This window comes from Anoplopoma fimbria, chromosome 17 (assembly GCF_027596085.1).
Source record: "Anoplopoma fimbria isolate UVic2021 breed Golden Eagle Sablefish chromosome 17, Afim_UVic_2022, whole genome shotgun sequence".
Lineage (NCBI taxonomy): Eukaryota > Metazoa > Chordata > Actinopteri > Perciformes > Anoplopomatidae > Anoplopoma > Anoplopoma fimbria.
This window is the reverse complement of record NC_072465.1, coordinates 10,372,476-10,389,890: the sequence shown is the minus strand read 5'-3', so window position 1 is coordinate 10,389,890 and position 17,415 is coordinate 10,372,476. Positions and strand designations below refer to the sequence as shown.

Here is a 17,415-nt window from a genome sequence, read left to right as displayed (position 1 = left end):
CAATGGAACGGCAAACCTCAAATCATAATGAATACAAAAAAACCTAGGTAAAACTAACCTGAGAAAGCCGCCGAAGACTAAAACTGTTGTAACATTCTGAGTCTCAAATGTGTGTACAAATTAGTGGAGAATCCCTTAAAAAGGTGAAGTATTTTAAGCTGTAAGTAAAGAGGCTTATCAGGGCTATAAACTTAAATAACAAAAAGCAGCGTAAAAAATGAATTTGTTAAACTAACACAACAATCTGACCACCGAGGCCAGGTCACTTACCTGCATATGGAGTGCTCGTCATGGTTCAGCACTGGCATGTGGTTGCAGTGGTGGTTGTCTGTGGCCCATTTCTGGCCAGCAGTGCAGCAGCTCTGCAGCAGGTCTTCAGCAGAGGCACCTGGACCTGCAGCCCGGAGACATGCGGGGAATGCATACTATATCAGCAGCGCACACAAGGAGACTGATGGAATAAAAAGCAGTTGAGCAGTAAATCCCCCCGGTGTCTGCACAGCTAGACTGAATGGAACGGACAGAAGCCTGGAGGAGGGAAGTGAATACGGCAAGCAGTCGCACAGAAACATATGGTAGACTGAACCGGGGCCCGAAGGCGCCTTTAGGATCTCCACAGCTGACTAAAGAGGAGCCGTCCCGTTAGCAGAACACAGTAGCCCCAGTTTATGATTGGAAACTTCGAATCAGGTCTGAAGAAGTTACGGTTTATTCTATAAATAGTTTTCATAAGTAGAACGCCAGTCCACACATTAGGTTGTGAACAAGAAGTGTGACAGGTTGGCAAAGAGTCAGCCTTTATGAACATATAGGCTGCAAAAACTGACGGCGAGGAAAAGTCCAATTCATTCGTCCCAATGTCTGGTCAGAGCGCCTGGAGCATTTCAAAGCAGGGGTGTGGAGTGGAAAAGTGAGTCTGACTACCCAGGGCACAGAGACTGCTTATGTAAAGGGCCCGGAATTTTGTGCCACACTCCTGCTTCCAAGACTTGGATGCACCCCTAACTCTTTCTTCTTTGAATCATCAGTACAAAAGATGAATGACTGCATTAGAAGGTATTTTGGTTCTAGTCCAAGATTCTACCGCCACATTAGCAGCTCTGTGAGGTCCCAGTGCTTTATGCTAGCATTAGCTTACATGCTCAAATAATAAACTTGACATGATAATGTTGAGCCCAAGTGGGGCTCCGGTTCTGCCGAGTGAAGCCACATAATGAAAGTGTCTTAAAACTAGCATTCTCTCTACTGACCAGCAGGGGGCGACTCCTCTGGTTGTATAGAATTCTATGGGAAAATGACTCTACTTCTCTCTTGATTTATTCCCTCTGTAAACATTGTAAACATGAGTTCATGGTCTCAATCTCTAGTTTCAAGTCTTCTTCAATACAGCATGATGTTCATTTAGTAAATGATGGTCCGTTTAGAGTCAAATAGATCATAAAGCAGAGTATGCTCTAGGGCGGGGCTACTGTGATTGAGGTCGCACCAGAGCTGTATAACATTGACATTATAGTCTGGAGTCTTGCATACCTACATATACGTATATATACATTAAATACAGCCAGGTTCAAAAATCACATTTTATTCTTGGCCATGTTTTTAAGGAGGGAAATGTTGTATAAATCAGGTTATGAATGATATATGAACAAACCCCTCTTTTAAAACCTTCAGAATATAGATAGGAATGAAACTGTAAATTTTGATCAAATCTACAGAGGCAAATACACAAAGCAGTAAAATTAACACCTAAATGTGTATTCCGGATGTTTTTTACTTTCCCATAGTTTGAAAAAAAGAGCTTACAATTTCAAAATTGACCAGTGCATAGAAATTTTTTTTCCCCCTGTAGTGTCTGGCCTTAATAAGGCTAACATTGCAAAGCTTCCTCAAAACCATCTCCACTTTGCCAAACACTTAATCAGGAGAAATGGCATCGTTTCAACTTCATCAACTGAGGGAAACGAGCATAAAACATGTGTCGGACAAGGAACCAATTAAATCCCCATAACTGATTGAATGCACTTCATATTTCTGAACCACACATTTCTGTTAATGCCTAAACCCAAATTTGCTTCCAATTAGCTGTTGTTGCAGCAAACTATGCCTGCGTAAAGAGGCCGCTGACATGGCATCCACCACAGTACACCCCCCACAAATCCATCTCCCCTACTGCTTTCATCCACACATTAGCATGAGCGCTCGAGCGCATACACCTTCACGCAACTTCTCTCCGTGCCCTTTGAACAAAATGAAACAAAAAAAAACCCACAGACAAAGGGCTTTTGTTTTTCTATTCAATAAACCTCCGTCGGTTTTGCTACTGTACAGAACAATTTGCATATTCTTCATATTCACGCTGCCGTGAAATTAAGTTTTGTAACTTTGAAGACATGAACCTGATTTAATGTCAATATCAAAATAGAAACTTAAAAAAAAAAATGCACACACACACATAGCATAGTTCATTGCACCTCACTGTGAGAATTCCTGTTGAAACATGAGGCTTATTCCTAGTAATTAAAAACAGCTATATCAGAGGATTGGCCCACAGGGGGTCGAATAAAGCGCTGTGATCAGATTAAGCCGTTTCCTGCGTACATTATTTCCTTCGTGTAATATCCATTGTGTTCACCTCCAAGTATAATACGTCTCAAGTATGCTAATCCCGTACTGCACACTGTACATTCTGAAAAAAAAAAAAAGTACCCCAGTGCTGGGAATGCCTTAAATAGCTCCGCTTTGAGCTTCACTTTGAAAGTTATTTCATTTCGCTGCACTGGGTTTCATCCCAGTCCCGGCTCCTTTTATAGCTCAGCAAACAATCGTTTAAAGCAAAGGCAGTGTGTGCATAATTCATAAGCACCGTCTTTGGGAAAAGAGTGCCAAATCGAGAGAAGAAAGTAAAAGTAACGTCTTATTTTAACCACCAAAAACATTTGTTTCACTCCCTAAAAATTGTTCTTCTAGAATTCTGGCAGACTTTCATCTCAATCACAGTAATGTGTGAGGCTGTTGAGTCTAAGCATGGCTAAGAGACACATCAACGTTAGAGGTATGTGTCCTGTCATTTTGACGGCCTCTCTGAGTACGGATGAATAAAGACAACGGGGAATGATGGCTCACACAGCTACCGGTTTGATCTTCATAGATCTCCTGCATGTTGTCAAGGAGTAAAAACATCATCCTGCTCTGTATTTTCTCTCCAGAGGAACACTTTATATGACACTAAATGGGAAAGCTGGAAGCAGTGTGATTTCCCACCGTTATGTGAAGCAAAATTCAAGGAGAGCTCGCCCAAAGGGCCGAACACGAGGTTCAGCCGTAAGGGGTCAGCTAAACTCCCAGGAGCAGCCGACTAATTCCCTGAGATACAATAGAAATGGGCGTGTGTGTTTATATCTTAGACTTTTTTTTGCAGCTATTGTTTAAAAGAGTCGACATTGTGGCAGTGCTGCCTGGACCCGTGTTATGTAGCAGACGGACCAACACCAGGAGACATCCGTCCACTTGAGGAGCTCCCGTGGGGCTGGTGTGGACTGATTAGCCAGGCCTCACACTGCTCTCCTCGTCATTACTCTGTCTGGACAAACAGGGACCTGTCTCACTCCACACTGAGACACATCTGCTCCGCCTGAGCTAGCACAACAACATCAGACTGCAGCACGTGACACAATGAGACGTGGGCAGTCACTAATGTCTCTGTTATTTGGATGCTCTTGAACTGATGATATGTTAATTCATTTATACATCATGCTGGTACCAAAGTACGAGACAATTAGTGTTGAACACTACTGATATGATGGAGCTTCTTCTCTGAATGAAATAACAGCCTTAAAAACTGCATTGAGATTGTTTCACCTTTGCAAAACGTATCTACAGTATTAATTGAATTATCCGATAACATGTATTTTAGTATTATCAATTATTCACTTCAACACAGTATATATGTATTCACTTATAAACATATATTTGTGTTTTGCTAATATTAAATATATGGTTGGATAGAAAAAGCTGTTGTAGATAAAGCTGTTTATGGTGACAAAGTCCCGTGTAATTTACCCCAGCCCAGGAAGTATCGCAAGCCACATACAGCTGTTTCTACAGCTGTTTCAACAGGCTGTGCAGATGTTTCAAAACGTTCAAACAGCTGTTTCTACACGCTAGAAGCGGCTGTTTCTACGAGCTATAAGCAACTGTTTGTACATGTCTAACAGCTGTTTCTAAACGCTACCAACAGCGATTACTCCACGTTCAAACGGATGTTTCTATACGCTGCTGCAGATGTTTCTACACGTTCAAACAGATGTTTCTACACACTACAAACGGCTGATCTACACGTTCAAACAGATGTTTCTACACACTACAAACAGCTTTTCTACACGTTCAAACAGATGTTTCTACAAGCAGCTGTTTTTACACAAGGCAAACAACTGTTTATTCATGTCAAACAGCTGTTTTTACACACTTCAAATGGCTGTTTCTACAATATGCAAAAAGCTATTCCTACACACGCTCAGATGTTTCTCCACATACAAACAAATGTTTCTATACACTTCAAACAGCTGTTTCCATATGCTACAAACAGCTGTTTCCACATGCTACAAACAGAAGTTTCCACACGCTACAAACAGCTGTTTCTACACACTACAACCAGCTGTTTCCACACGCTTCAAACAGCTGTTTCTATATGCTACAAACAGCTGTACCACATGCTACACACAGATGTTTCCACACACTACAAACAGCTGTTTCCACATGCTAAAAACAGCTATTTCTATACGCTACAAACAGCTGTTTCTACACGCTACAAACAGCTGTTTCTAAATGCTACAAACATAAGTTGCTACACGCTAAGAGCAGAAGTTTTTTATAATCTACAAACAGCTGTTTCTATACGCTACAAACAGCTATTTCCACACGCTACACACAGCTGTTTATATACGCTACAAACAGCTGTTTCCACATGCTACACACAGATGTTTCCACACACTACAAACAGCTGTTTCCACACGCTAAAAACAGCTGTTTCTATATGCTACAAACAGCTGTTTCTAAATGCTACAAAAAGAAGTTGCTACACGCTAAAAGCAGAAGTTTTTTATCAGTTACAAACAGCTGTTTCCACACGCTAAAAACAGCTGTTTCTAAATGCTACAAACAGAAGTTGCTACACGCTAAAAGCAGAAGTTTTTTTATCAGCTACAAACAGCTGTTTCCACACGCTACAAACAGCTGTTTCTACATGGTACAAACAGCTGTTTCTACACGCTACAAACAGATGTTTCTACACGCTACAAACAGATGTTTCTACACGCTACAAACAGAAGTTTCTATACGCTACGCGTCTCCCCCTGCTGATTTTGACAGAGAATCGTTCGAACATTCTAAATCTATGAGACGCTTTGATAGTGCTAGACATTCTTATGAGTGCTATGATTTATAAATTAATTGTTTTTATTTAACCTTTCCGAGGCTATAGTATTGTTAGATAAATTAAAGTTATTAAAAAAGCCCTATCAGTCAGAAATTATGCCCCCTCTGTTCAGATGTATTCTGTGGTCCATGGGCAGCAGAACAAGCTGCAGACACAACATTGAAGTTGATATTGTGATGCATTAGCAAACAGTTAACAAAGTCTAATTTAAACATCATGCAGCTACAGAGTTACATTATAATTTATTTGGAGTCGTATTTCTGTCCAACTAATGAATATTCACTCTCCTTTTAGTTTCCACAAACTCCTGAGAAAAACAGTTTAATTCTGGCAGAGTGTACAGTGAGTTAATCATGTTTTTTTACTGACAAAAGCTTTTTACTGACAAAAACAAGGTGGACAAACAGTAAGATTGTGGCCGATAACGCCAAAACTAAGAGGTTGTCATTCGATTAATTGCTAATGTGAAAATATTGATTGGTGCAGCCTAAAAGCCTTAATCTGCAAAGACTTTCAAAAATTCAGCTGATTTCTTCACATTTGGGGAAATACAAAGCTCTGGGGGAGATGAACAACTAAGATCAACATAGAGAGACGTAACAGTTGCATGGTGAGGTTGAATTGCTTGTTCTAACAACCCTGGCAAACATACCAGCCGGACCAAAACAAAACAACGCCGGCGCCATCGCACAACCCATCTCTCCTGTTGAGCTCCTCCCAGACGTAGAACCTGATGGATTCTATCTCTCCAGCCTCTAGGTGCTCTTCGTTTCTATGTGTTTATTTTTGCAGGCAGTATGAATGGACTGACGAGGCATTTAGGGCATTCAGGGAGCGTCGTAATAATACAAGTAGGCCGGGCAGAGTGATGGCTAACTGCCTTGGCTCCCACGGCTCCGGCCTGGTCCCCCAGCTTTTTCTTTCACCCACACGCATTAAATGGCGGCCATTCATCAATATGCTTCCTGAACAAATAAACTTGACAAAGTGGAGCCGACTCACCCGTTCTCCGCTGCTATACGAGTTGGCTTTGGAAATGATATGGCGCTTACAATGCAGCAGCTTGGCAGGACTATCCCTCAAAAGTCAGTGGAATATAAGTCACAAGGAGTAAGTAGTTGACCCTTTTCAGTCCGGTAAAACCACAGTGGGATGAGTTCGGGAGCCTCTCCTCAGTGGAAACTTGTTTACTATTTCAATCTTGCTCTGCTATAGCTTTGCCATAAAAGTCTTCAAAGCGTAAGGGAGCAGAATTTATTTTGCTCAATGAATTCAGTGTTCCATAATGTACACCGTCTTAAATCAGCCACTTAAAATAAAATAGCAATTAAGCCACATGAATGACGGACATCTTTCCTGTGCATTGTTTAAATTATAGAAATATTTAAATTAGTTCCATGGTAAGAAGGCAAAAGCTGTCTTGGACAGTTAACGGTGTGTTTTGAAGTAGTAATAATAAAAGTAACCATTTATCTATATATTAATATTGTTATATTTATTGATATTCAAGCATGCAACTGTATAGAAGAAGTGGACGTAGTCACCGTGACTTTACCCACTGGTTTGTGGACAACCAGTTTTTGTCTGTTGCCATATTGGCTTTTTTATGCAGTCAGAAGTGACACAAGATGTTCTAAGAAAAAAAAACTGAGATAACTCCTACACCAGACAACGCTGCGCAAACGACCTGTCAATCACAAGGTAGCCCCACCCTAAAGCATACTCTGCTTTATGGTCTTTTTGACTCTAAATGGACCATAATTTACTAAATGAACATCATGCTGTATTGAAGAAGACTTGAAACTAGAGATTGCTCGATGAAAACCAGGGTTAGTCACGGAGTTCCACAGGGGTCTGTTCTTGGACCTATTTTATTTACCTTATATATGCTTCCCTTGGGGAATATTATCAGAAAACACTCAGTAAACTTTCATTGTTATGCAGATGATACCCAGTTAAGTCTATCAATTATTTTACTTACCTACAAAGCTCTAACTGGCCAGGCACCGTCTTATCTTAAGGAACTTATAGTTCCATATTACCCAACTAGAGAGTTGCGCTCAATCAATGCAGGGTTACTTGTGGTTCCTAGAGTATATAAAAGTAGGATGGGAGCCAGAGCCTTCAGTTATCAGGCTCCTCTTCTGTGGAACCAGGTTCCAGTTTCAGTCCGGGGGGCAGACACACTCACCACTTTCAAGAGCAGGCTTAAGACCTTCCTTTTTGATAGTGCTTATAGTTAGGGCTGGTTCAGGTTCGCCTTGGTCCAGCCCCTAGATATGCTGCTATATGCCTAGACAGCCGGGGGACTACCTAGGATACGCTGAGCTCCTCTCTCCTCTTCTCTCCCTCCATCTTTATGTATTAATCTCCTATTTATGCAAATTACTGATTTTGCTTCTTCCCCGGAGTTCTTGTGCTTTCTCGCCTCGCAGGTTCCAGGAATCAGGGTTATATTTGGACTGTCATCGTGCCACCTACTGAGGCCCTGCTGACACCCACTACTACTACCACTATCATTATTAGTCACATTACTATTATTATTGCCTGTACTATTACGCTTATTGACTTGCTTGTACCCTGGAGTCTTTGTGCTTTCTCGCTTCGCAGGCTTCTATAAATCGTGGCTGTACCTGGACCGTGGTCGTGCATCCTGCTACGGCCCTGCTGACACCAACTGCTACCACCATTATTATTACTAGTCACATTACTATTACTATTACCTGTACCATTAAGCATTTTAGCTTTACTTCCACCCTGAAGCCCTTTTGCTTTCTCGTTCTGCAGGTTTCCATGAATCGTTGTGGTACCTGGACCGTAGTCGTGCCTCCTGCTGTGAGCCGACTGACACCCACTGCTACTTCGATTATTATTATTAATCACATTACTATCCCTATTTTCATAACTATAATTCTACTGTAATAATTGCTGCTGTTATTATAAGTAGTCTTATTATATGAATCATTTATGTCATATACATTGAATGTGTTGTATCTCTGTTATGCTGTTCATTCTGTACACATGACATCTATTGCATTCTGTCCATCCTGGGAGAAGGATCCCTCCTCTGTCGTTCTCCCATAGGTTTCTTCCTTTTTTCTCCCTGTTAAAGGGGGTTTTTAGGGGAGTTTTTCCTGTGCCGATGTGAGGGAAGGACAGAGGATGTCGCATGTGCACAGATTGTAAAGCCCTCTGAGGCAAATTTGTAATTTGTGATTCTGGGCTATACAAAATAAACTGAATTGAATTGAATAAACTCATGTTTACAATGTTAACTAAGGGAATAAATCCAGAGAGAAGTAGAGTAATTTCATCAAAAAGCAAAGCTTAGTTGCCAAACTTCCTGCTATATACAGCGGGTAAAATAAGTATTGTACACGTCACCATTTTTCTCAGTAAATATATTTCTAAACGTGCTATTGACATGACCTTTTCACCAGATGTCGGTAACAACACAAGTAATCCAAAAACCAAACAAATAAGTTCAGAAATTGAGTTATGTGTCATAAAATGGAATGACACAGGGGAAAAGTATTGAACACATGAAGAAAGGGAGGTGCAAAAAGGCATGGAAAGCCAAGTCACCAGCTGAAATCTATCAGTAATTAGAAAGTAATCCTGCCCCTTGTCAGTGCAAATTAATATCAGCTGGTTCAGTCCCAAGAAGAGTTGTCCAAGAGCCAAGGACCACTTGTGGAGAGCACCAGAAAGACCTGGAATTAGCAGGTACAATTGTTTCAAAGAAAACAATAAGTAATGCATTCAACCGCCGTGGCCTGTATGCACGCTCACCATGCAAGACTCCATTGCTGAAGAAAAAGCATGTTGAAGCTTGTTTAAAGTTTGCTGCACAACATTTAGACAAGCCTGTGAAATACTGGGAGAATATAGTCTGGTCAGATGAGACCAAAATTGAACTCTTTGGATGCCATAATACACGTCATGTTTGGAGGTCAAATGGCACTGCACATCACCCCAAAAACACCATACCAACAGTGAAGTTTGGAGGTGGGAACATCATGGTGTGGGGCTGTTTTTCAGCATACGGCACTGGCAAACTTCATATAATTGAAGGAAGGATGAATGGAAAAATGTACCGAGACGTTCTTGATAGAAATCTGCTGCCACGAGGTAGAGCGCTCGTCCCATAACCACAAGGTTGGTGGTTCGAACCCCTCTACAGTCAATATGCCAAGGTGTCCTTGAGCGAGACACCTAACCCCAAGTTGCTCCCCGGGCGCTTCTTAGCAGATGGGTTAAATGCAGAGAATTGTAATTTCCCCATTGTGGGACTAATAAAGGCTTAATTATTATTATTATTATTATTATTATTATTATATAGAAGAGGCCCACGGAACCGTCAAGATTTGAAGACTGTTTGTGTGGAAGAATGGGCCAAAATCACACCTGAGCAATGCATGAGACTAGTTTCTCCATACAGGAGGTGTCTTGAAGCTGTCATTACCAACAAAGGCTTTTGTACGAAGTATTAAATAAATTTCAGTAAGCGTGTTCAATATTTTTTCCCTATGTCATTCCATTTTATTACACATAACTTAATTTCTGAACTTATTTGTTTTGTTTTCTTTGTATGTATGGATTACTTGGGTTGTTACCGACATCTGGTGAAAATTTCATGTCAATAGCACGTTTAGAAATATATTTACTGAGAAAAATGGTGACGTGTTCAATACTTATTTTACCCGCTGTATAATAGAATTCTGGCATTTAACATCAATTTAATTTTCACTCAATCCCTGGTTGGAGGTGGACAGTGCTAAATAAGAAAAAACATATCTGTGCACCAATCAGGAAGCAGCAACATCTGAATCAGAGTTCTCCCATTCCTAAAAAAGCACTTTAGCTGGGTGTTAAGAGGTGAACTCTTAATAAACAATACTTAGGAAATGTCTTCTTACTTTTGATTGTTGCTTATTTAGTCATGTATATTTAATATTATAGAAGAGTATTTCATATTTGAAACATACCTTTCGGGGTTGATATATTTTTCTTTCTATCTCTCTGATGTCATGTGTTGCAAATAAGAGAAGGATAGCATGCAGTGTAGCCAAAGCTTTGCATTAGCCTTGAATGCTATCAGTTAGCCATGGGAAACTTACAGCATAAATCAAATGTCAATGTTTGGCCACATGACCAAATAAATTCAGCTGTATGTTCACGCACAAACATGCATTTCACTCTCCAGTCAATGTGTGTATTGTTGTCTCAGGTGGAATTCCTGTCTCTACATGTCACCTAGTGAATAACCGCCTTGTTTTTAGTCACACCTTTTTAAGGTCCGTCCATACAAATCCATACGAGGTTTTCACACAAGCACAGCTATATGCGAGTGACATTGTCTCTGACTTTTTTTTTCTCACTCAGCCCCCAGGGGTCTCATCTGTAGAGCAGATGGGAACATAATGGACTGTGGGCTTGAAACACTGTCCTTACCCAGAGTCCAGGGCCGTCCCCTGAAATATGTGGTTCCACGAAAAACAAAGAAGAAAGGCCTGTACAGTACAGAGCCTGCTAGTCTTTGGCCTTGTGTTCATCAGGGGCAAAGCCAGAACTACAGTCTGCTCCACTCACCCTTTACCTTCCGTTACCTGAAACAACAGAGCTATTCACTTTGCTGTTGCTCTCGGCGAGTATTGCTCTTTGCCTAGAAATGCTTATCTCCCCTGCGATGCCCAGCGTGCCCATCCGGCCTCCCACCACCATTCAGCCCCTTTTCATGCCTAGCAACCTATCAGTCGTAGACACACGTCAACAGCAGCCTGTCCACACTGGGCCCGGCTCCAGCTGCCTCATGGGATTTTTTGTTCCAGGTTCATAAGGTCTGAATGTGATTTAGCTTCAGCTAACGCAGTTCATAAACATGCTGGAATGGTTTCTAAACTCTGAACTTATTCACACCAGAAGAGAGCTAATGAGTCATTTCCTTTATATTCTAGGACATCCTCCCTCTGCCACACTTCGTTAAGCTCAGGGCAGCCAGCATCAGTCCGGATCATGCTGGTAGGAATCCACCAGCAGCAGCAGCAGCAGCTGTCTGGGTTCGATCTGAGCTGTGGACTTTTTAAAATGAACACTCACATTTGCCAGTGAGAGCAGCCCCACTATGGAGAGGTTTGTTCCCAATGGTGAAATGAACCCAATTTGAATGTTTTTCCAACAGGTAAAAAGGCAAAACATTTCAGCAGTCAATGGCCGAATATTCTAGCAAGACCCTTCTCCTGATAAACAGGTAATAGTGTCTACGTTTAGTACCTTAAGAGAGGGTAAGAAAGACAGTGAAATGGGAAAGACTTGTTTGGGGAAACTGGCTGCTAACAAGGTTTGATTGCCAATCGAATGAAGGAGTAGACTCCAGACACCCCACTAAGCTTGAAATATAGTTGACTTATGTGTCTTCACACCGAACGTGAACTTTTTGTTCAAGGCAATAACACACAATACAATGACCTGATTAAGCGCAAATTAATTTAATGCAAATGAAACCACACAAAATAAGATAAATACAAAAAAGGAATGCTTCATGCACGCAAGCTGAAATATGTCCTTTTAAGTATCTATGCTAGGTTTGTTTTTCTCCAGCTATGAGCCAGTGAGAATAGGCAACAAAACATTGGGAGTAAACCAGTCAGAGATGTTAAAATGTATTAGTGTGGATGCTGCCTGAGATTCCCACAGCCTCAATATATTGTGAAGGAAGAAGGCCTTTGGAAAGTTCACAGACCATCTTGCTGTGAACCTTTGTCCCTTGTAACGAGGTTATACTAAATAAATACTCCCTATGAAAAATTCTCACTGGATTATTCTGAATAATGTGAACACAGTTAAATGCAAAAGACCAAACAAAACCAAAACTATTTGCATGGCAACATACCACTAGATATAATTTTTTATTATGTAATTTGGGTGAATTGAACCTTTTAAAGATGCAATATAAGAGATTGTTTGTAAAACAAGACAGGAAGTCTCGTACCAACATGACCACACAGAAATAAATAAAAAGACCACAACCTATATAACAATTTAACACTAGGCTTAGGAAAAAAAACAATCATGGTTTGGGTTAAAATAACTATGTTTGTTACATAACTTTTGTGTCTTGCGTCAAACATGGTAGGTTTGAGAGCAAAACTATCGACACTGCTATCAAAAATGAAATTAGCAGACAAGGAGCTAATGCACCGTTAACAAGTTGTGGTCAATCCATGTATTTCTGTGAGATCAGGCTGCTCATATCGGTTCCCTCTTCAGTTCTTTGGCAGCACAATGCGGTGCTCCGGTTCTTAAGTCTCAACTTCCAATTGCTCCAAATGCTCTACATCACAAGAGAGCTTGCTGCCTTGATTATTTTCTGTTCCCCTAATTAGCTCCACTCCTCACTCACTTTTTTTTGTACTCGAGAACAGATCCAAGTGTTTGTTGCTCTGCCTCATGCCTGTCCTACAAACAGAACAAAACAAAATAAGTTTGTGCATGATTAGCTGCTCGATGTTCCACTTTACGGCTGGCAGGCAGCATGGAAAACGACGTGACCGGGGTCGTAGCATAAAATAAGCAGCCAGCGCTCCCGGCCCAGCCGTTTCTCCCAGCTGGGAGATAAGGAGAACGACCCCGCTGACAGATCGGGGACCACGCTCTACACCGTCATCTGCTTTACGCAGGCGGTTCACCCCCCGCCGACGAGCCCCCGAGCAAAATGGCCCTGTCACTGGCCGAGAACATAGCGGGAGATAGCGCGCCGAGTGGCGAGGGCGTTCACAGATCCACTTAAGATATGTAAAAAAGAAGCCATCAAGCTGAGTTATATGCAAGAAATATAACAGGAGATGGGAATCAATATCATCCATTATTCACGATATCTAGGCCAGTTGCTCTTAATGCTGACATCTTAAAGGACACTCTCTAGGAATAACAATAGCAATAAAAAAATAAAAAAGAGCCTATCTGTGATTTCCACCCAGGGCTGAGCATTATTCAATGAAGAGCGGAGGAAATATGCCGGGGGCAATGGAAATAAAGAAAATACTTGTTATTTTTGTGTCTTAGATTCTGCTCAGAAAGTTGGATACAATGATACAAACGTGATCAATCCATGTTTGGATCAGTGTTTCTTTCTGAGCCACCATGACAACATTGGCACAACCTTTTGACTTGTGCAACAAGCAATAAAACACCATGTTGGTAGTCATCTGTGCAGTCGATATGCTTAGCTGCAGAAGTGCATTGTTTTGGTAACTGGGGTCATACAGTGGGTCGGGATTATCCAGAGACATTGGGAGGCAAGAAGTTATGAGGCTTGAGGGGTTTGAACTGACTCCCCAAGGCAATAACAAAACCCTCCCATCCATCATTTTTAACGTTGTCTTCACAGCCAGTCTTCAATAAGAAAAAAAGAAGAAAGAAAATACCTCAGGGCGCTTGAAGATGTGCTAAATCGGGGGATTAGGACACCTGAGGGTCGTCCATCTTGGTGCCGATAATCAGACTGAGCTTCCACTGACATCGTAAATAACTGGGATTGTGTCCCCTTGGTCTGTTTGCCTTCGAGTTACTGACGCCCCTCCTTCAGTCAAGTCAATACTGTCTGCTACACTAATAGAGAGCTTGAAGATTTGTGCCTGCTGCGGAATCTGGCTGACTTCATTTAAAGGTTTTTCCCCTTGACTCTTGACCTCAACAGCTTGATCTGGCTACGGTTAATCTAGGGAGAGTAGAACCCGTGAAAGCTTCCAGGTGTTGATTCAGAAGCAGGAACTATTTTTAAATTACACTGATATTTGCAACTATGTACATTTATTTTAATCCAAAACTACAACCTTTATCACTAGTATGCTATGTGGTTCACTCCCTGTGTCTAGAGGGGGAGGGGTGGGGGGTGATAAAGATTTAACATTTGTGTTTTTAGCAGTTTATTGACCTTGTCCGTTGATGAAATGAGTGGGTGGAGATGGATGGATAGTTGGATGGATAGATAGGTGGGTGGGTGGTTGGATGGATGGATGGATGGATGATAGAAGATGGATGGACAAAATGAATGATGATGGATGGATAGGTTGGTGGTGGGTAGATGGATGGATGGATATGTGGGTGGTAGGTTTGATGATGGATGGATGATGGATGGGTTAGTTTCAATCTGTCTCCAGATTAACCATTTAGGCTACATGATTTAGGCAACATTGGGAGGGTTAATGTTGTGCTAACATTCAAATTGATGTTATTGTGTACTTTTGTATTTTGATGCTTTGGAAATATTGGTTTTGAATCTATGATGCCAATAAATCCTTATTGAATTTAATTGATTCATAATTTGTAGCATTCATTTCTGTGCATACCTGGCGTTAAGTTTGAGTAACAACTCATTTTTTGAATTTTTCAATGGAAAAACAGCTGCTTCTGTTTGAGCGCTGTTTAGCCTGCAGCTACAACTATTCATCATTTTGACTCTCTGGTTTGGACTTTTGTCTACCCTTCTGGCAGTGTGAATGTTGCTTTTGTACTGAAAAGCTTTGGAACTTTTGTAGTTCTTCAAAGCGGAGTTATCTACACCAACAAACACTATAAATGCCCTCATGTGTGATTTCAGTTTATCGTCCACCCAGTCACTGAGAGCTGATGGATGTGGTACTGCAAGGCCTTCAATCACTGCAATGTAGCTTCTGAATAGCACAATGCTAGCGCTAAATCAGAAGAACGACTAAAATTACGCTAGAACCGGCCATGAAAAAATGGGCGGGGCAGCATAAGGTGAATAACATCTTTTTCCACAGGCCCAAGATCGTCTCAAGCTAAAGGTCACCAGCTAAAGGTCACCAGCTTTTTATTTTTTAATGCTAGTAAATTATACAAAGCCGCCAATAGAACACAAAATTCACAATTCAATTGTGGTCTGTTTTTGGTTCAGCGAGGAAAAACAACAGAAACCTGGAAGACATTTTATGTCATGCATTTTGAAAAATTTACTTATGAAATTCTTACGGTCCCATTGAGCAAACCCTCCAGCCAGCTGCGCTAACTTTCTGTGAATTAAAATTTGACTGAGTCATGAATTCAAGAAGGATGATTTTAAAGTGGCTTAATATTTAGGAGCTGTGTGTCATAGCCATACTACAATAACATGCCAACTTCCCAAGTACCAAACCTGTCCCTTTCACCTCAGCAGTATCTTTGAAAACCTCTACATTGAGGCGATACTGTTGCAACATGGTTTGGCAACTTTCATTTTCCAGCGATATACCCAACATTGGTTGAATAACATTTCCAATCCTTTCACCACTCTGTCTAGTGATGCTGTAACGTACCGGGAAACCGTGATGCTCCCAAACAATAGATCTAAATGACATCCAAGGCTCCTCCAACATTTCCTATACTGACAACACTACATCCAGGGTTAACCTGACTAACACAGTTTAGCAAACAGAACCCAAAAATGTCTAACTTGAAATATTGCATTGAGTTACTAGTTACTTTGAATCCCATTTGAATGATTTGATTTCTTAGACCCATGATTTTGTGGAGCATCCTTAACCCCAAAAAGCACATAATCCTACAACTGAAAATCATTCAAGTCATCTGAAGATACATAGGCTGAAAACAAGGAAACTGCCTCGCTTGAGAGTGCATAAGGAGTGGCTGAATAATCTCAAAATGCAAAACAAAACGCTGTGTTGAAATCATTTCACATAATGTGAGACAAAACGCGACCATCTGGAAGAAACTGATGGTGTGTTTGTTTTTTGGATGGGCCTGCCACACTGTGTTTTTTGACTATTCCTGGTATGTATCACTGCAACAGGCAGACACTGCTGTTTTTCCACTAAATGCCTGTATTCAACTATCTATTCCCTTTATTTCCCAGTTTTTTTTCCATCCAGATGAGAATAAAGTTATTTTTTAAAGTTTTTGTCTTTTTTGGCATGTAAGAAAAACATGAAGACCCAACTCACAGCGAGGGTTCAGAACAGAAAACATTGGTTGACTAACCATTGTTTACATGAATAATGATAGAAATTAGAGAAAACTGACCTTCAGGTGTAGAAAAAAATGCTTTAATTGCCTCTGAATAAACCATTAATAATACTATCCATGGACCAAAAATACCATTCTCCCTCTCAACCTTCAACTATAATTAATTTGCCATTTTGAGGAAGCCATTATAAATACTCAAATTTGAATCCCCCTAATCAGGTGTTGGAGAAAGTGTTTGGGTGATAAAAAACAGCTTTGGCTTTAATCGCAGGCAGCAGGACAAACTGCAAACAGCTTTAGTGACTCTTAACTCCTCTGTTTATTTCTGTAATGTAAAAATAGTCCTTTGCAAGATTTTGAGGGGTGACCTTCGCGGGATAATTAGAATATCTATGTAATTAGAAACTGGATCGGAGGTGCACAGATCCAGGTGGCAGAGCCGTGCTGGGACAGGGGAGTAATAGACAGGATGGGTTCGCCTTGATGACATGGAGCTGAGCCATAAAAACAATCAGGTCTCTATAAGATCGATCGCGCTGATTAACTCTTTGGTTTTGCCTTGACGGTTGTATTTGCGCGCTGAGATGAAGCACAGCTGAGCTGATGAAGCAGGTGATGAAGGTACTCTGATAAACAAACGACAATGTATACATACAATGTATAGCATTTAAAGCCTGGATTCTTGGTTCAACTCTTACAAAGGTGTGTACTCATGAGTTTCCTACTTGAGGAAAGTCTTGTAATCGCTGAAGTAATAGTAATAGTTGAACTTTGTCTGATGTTTCTTTGATGCTGTTCTGCGGAAACTGGGTGTTAACGTTTGCTTATCTTGTTGCTCTGATAACTTATGATCCAGACGTCCTGTGACGACCGCAGACAACCACAATGGTGACGAATGCACAAAGAGTTCTATGACACCTTTGAAGGGTGACCAAATGACGCGCAAGTACGTTGATTTAAATTATAGTGCGGATGTTTCCAGTTATGAAAAAAATGTT

General features: G+C 40.9%; 1 protein-coding gene across 3 annotated transcripts in view; it reads right to left on the bottom strand.

Moving 5' to 3' along the window:
- The window catches only part of fbln2 (fibulin 2), a 66,230-nt gene that overhangs the window by 35,630 nt on the left and 13,185 nt on the right, over positions 1 to 17,415 (bottom strand). For all 3 annotated transcript variants that reach the window (XM_054616752.1, XM_054616753.1, XM_054616754.1), the window contains exon 3: positions 271 to 394. In XM_054616752.1, the coding sequence (XP_054472727.1) occupies positions 271 to 394 (124 nt within the window). The remainder of the gene's footprint in view (positions 1 to 270; positions 395 to 17,415) is intronic.